The sequence below is a fragment of the Sinocyclocheilus rhinocerous genome, unplaced genomic scaffold, assembly GCF_001515625.1.
Source record: "Sinocyclocheilus rhinocerous isolate Xijiao unplaced genomic scaffold, SAMN03320098_v1.1 scaffold95, whole genome shotgun sequence".
In the NCBI taxonomy this organism is placed as follows: Eukaryota; Metazoa; Chordata; class Actinopteri; order Cypriniformes; family Cyprinidae; genus Sinocyclocheilus; species Sinocyclocheilus rhinocerous.
The window spans coordinates 698289-700991 of NW_015662004.1; the positions used below are offsets into that span (position 1 = coordinate 698289).

General features: G+C 46.1%; 1 protein-coding gene across 1 annotated transcript; it reads left to right on the top strand.

The window, feature by feature from the left end:
* Positions 1-447: 447 nt before the first annotated feature.
* Positions 448-1946, top strand: pou4f3 (POU class 4 homeobox 3). Its single transcript, XM_016537060.1, has 2 exons — positions 448-543; positions 842-1946. Exons 1-2 carry the CDS (start codon positions 448-450, stop codon positions 1739-1741), a joined length of 996 nt encoding a protein of 331 aa, XP_016392546.1. The 3' UTR covers positions 1742-1946.
* Positions 1947-2703: the final 757 nt, after the last annotated feature.

Below are 2703 nucleotides of genomic sequence, written 5' to 3' on the forward strand. Positions count from 1 at the left end.
CATGCTATTAAGTAACTGCACTGTAAAATATATAGCCTATATATATATATACACAAAACCGCAAAATGTACTGTATTAATATACTGATATGAAGGATTTTTCCGTATTTGTTTTTTACAGGTGTTTTAGAATTCTGCACTTCATTGCGTTGTGTTTTAGGGTTAACGGAAATGTCCGTAAAATTACCGGCATATTTTTTTACCCATTTAAAATAATCACTTCGCTGATGAAGAGTAAAGTATTGAAATAGTGGCTAACATTTTTCATGTGGTACAGTAGCCTATGTTTGCGCGTCAGACCACTTGTAAGTTGAAGACAGGAGCAGTCGAGGGCGGGGGGGAGCCCGGGAGGCGCTGCCAATGGAAACAGCACACACGAGGAGCGTTGAGACAGAGCGCCGCGTTGCCTCCATGTCAGGTCCACTCACCTGCAAGGTGCGCAACGAAGATGATGGCCATGAACGGCAAGCAGCACTTCTCCATGCACCCTGCGCTGCACCCGAGCTCCGAGGGCATGCGGCGGGTGTGCCTACCTGCCCCGCAGGTACGTCTCACGCTAAACTCCTCGTATTGTCTTCGTTCTGTCACTTTGAGGTGTTTTGAGTAGCTCCAGCATCCATCCATCCATCCCTCCCTCCCCAGCCTCTCCTTTCTTTCCTCTGAGCTCACGCTCTCTCTCTCTCTTTCTCTCTCTCTCTCCCCCACATACCTTTCCAAGCAAAGCTACTGCTTTCATATTAATTTTTATGACCTTTGCTTTGAGGAGGGTGCTTGGGAATGTTCTTTAATCCGGAGTTGGCACAATTCCCCACTGATTTCCATATGTGCGCTCTTACTTGCAGCTCCAGGGCAATATATTCAGCGGCTTTGATGAGAGTCTGCTGGCCCGCGCTGAAGCTCTGGTGGCGGCTGACATCGTGTCTCACGGCAAGAGTCACCCTTTCAAGACGGACGTCACCTACCATACCATGAGCAGCGTGCCCTGCACCTCCTCTTCGTCCACAGTGCCCATATCCCACCCTTCATCCAACCTGCCCTCGCACCATCACCACCACCTCAGCCACCAGACCCTGGAGGGGGATCTGCTCGACCACATTTCCTCGAGTTTATCGGTCAGCGGCATGGGTGCGCCGCCGGATCCGTCGGCGATGACCACTCAAGCCCACCAGCACCACCTGCAAATGAGTCACTTACACCAAGCCATGGCCATGGGCCACCCGCACACCCTGTCCGTCCACAACGGGATGGCGTGCGTCAACGACGTGGAGTCCGACCCCAGAGAGCTGGAGGCGTTCGCGGAGAGGTTCAAGCAGCGGAGGATAAAGCTCGGAGTGACCCAGGCGGATGTGGGCTCTGCCCTGGCCAACCTTAAGATCCCGGGGGTCGGTTCGCTGAGCCAAAGCACCATCTGCAGGTTCGAGTCCCTAACCCTGTCCCACAACAACATGATCGCTCTCAAGCCCGTCCTCCAAGCCTGGCTGGAGGAGGCTGAAGCGGCTTACCGGGAGAAAAACGGCAAACCAGAGCTTTTTAACGGGAATGAGAGGAAACGAAAGCGCACGTCCATCGCGGCTCCGGAGAAGCGATCGCTCGAGGCGTATTTCGCCATCCAACCGCGACCGTCGTCGGAGAAAATCGCGGCTATCGCGGAGAAGTTGGATCTAAAGAAGAACGTGGTTCGGGTTTGGTTCTGTAATCAACGGCAAAAACAGAAAAGGATGAAATATTCAGCAGTGCACTAGTGCTGTTAGAGCAAAGTAGACATTTTAGGAACACCACAGGGATCTAAATATTTTCTTTTAATCAGCCTATAAAGACTCCAAGTACATTTCATATCGCCTCCAATTGATGGAACCAGTGTGCGAATTATTCCAGGGGGGCAGTAACCCCTGATAAAGACTTGACCTCCCTCATAAATAAGTCAAAGGGTCTTAAAAATATATGCATTTGCACATTTTAGTAAGGACAAAAGTTACATTACAAGGTCATTAAATCGTGGCCGTGTGTGCCTGCGGTAACCATAGCAACACTATGGTTGCTCGAGCACTTTCACTAAGCATTAATATCGGAATTTATGTAAAAAAAATAAAAAATAAAAAAACCAAACATTTCTGTTTGACTGGTAGTGGCGCAAAAAGGAATTTTGGTTTGCGCGAGATCGACAAACCTCAAACGATTAGCCTATACGTCCTGAAAATTACTGACAGAATTTTCTCAACTCACAGAAGGCCGAATAATTCGCACACTGTAACTTACAATTTTAAACAAACTTGAAATGATAGTAGTGATTCATCACAGTTTACATTACAGTGTTCATGGTATTTTGTATTTGTACGAGAAAGTAACACTACTGAAAAACGTGTAGCACTTAATGTGTTATTATTTTAGCTGATCGTGATTACGCATGGTTATGGTTATAAAATAATTACAGGAACATGCACTGTGTGACATGGACATCGTAATGTAAAACGGATATTAATTTAGCACTATATTACTTTTGAATCCTTAAAAAAAGCTTTCATTTGAAATAATACAACTTTGAATATTTTGTTTTCCAAGCGATTAACTGCTACTAAAACTTTGTTTCAGTATTATCACACGTGAAATTATATTTTGAAGTGTGTACGTGTGTTTTTGGTATTTAAAAATGTATATTATACAATTTGCGCACAAGGTCTACCTTATAGCATACCATCACATGGAA

Coding starts and splice junctions, on each gene's coding strand:
- pou4f3 (XM_016537060.1), top strand. CDS start 448: ATGATGGCCATGAACGGCAAGCAGCACTTCTCCATGCACCCTGCGCTG. Junction 544..841: donor TGTGCCTACCTGCCCCGCAG/GTACGTCTCACG, acceptor TCTTACTTGCAG/CTCCAGGGCAATATATTCAG.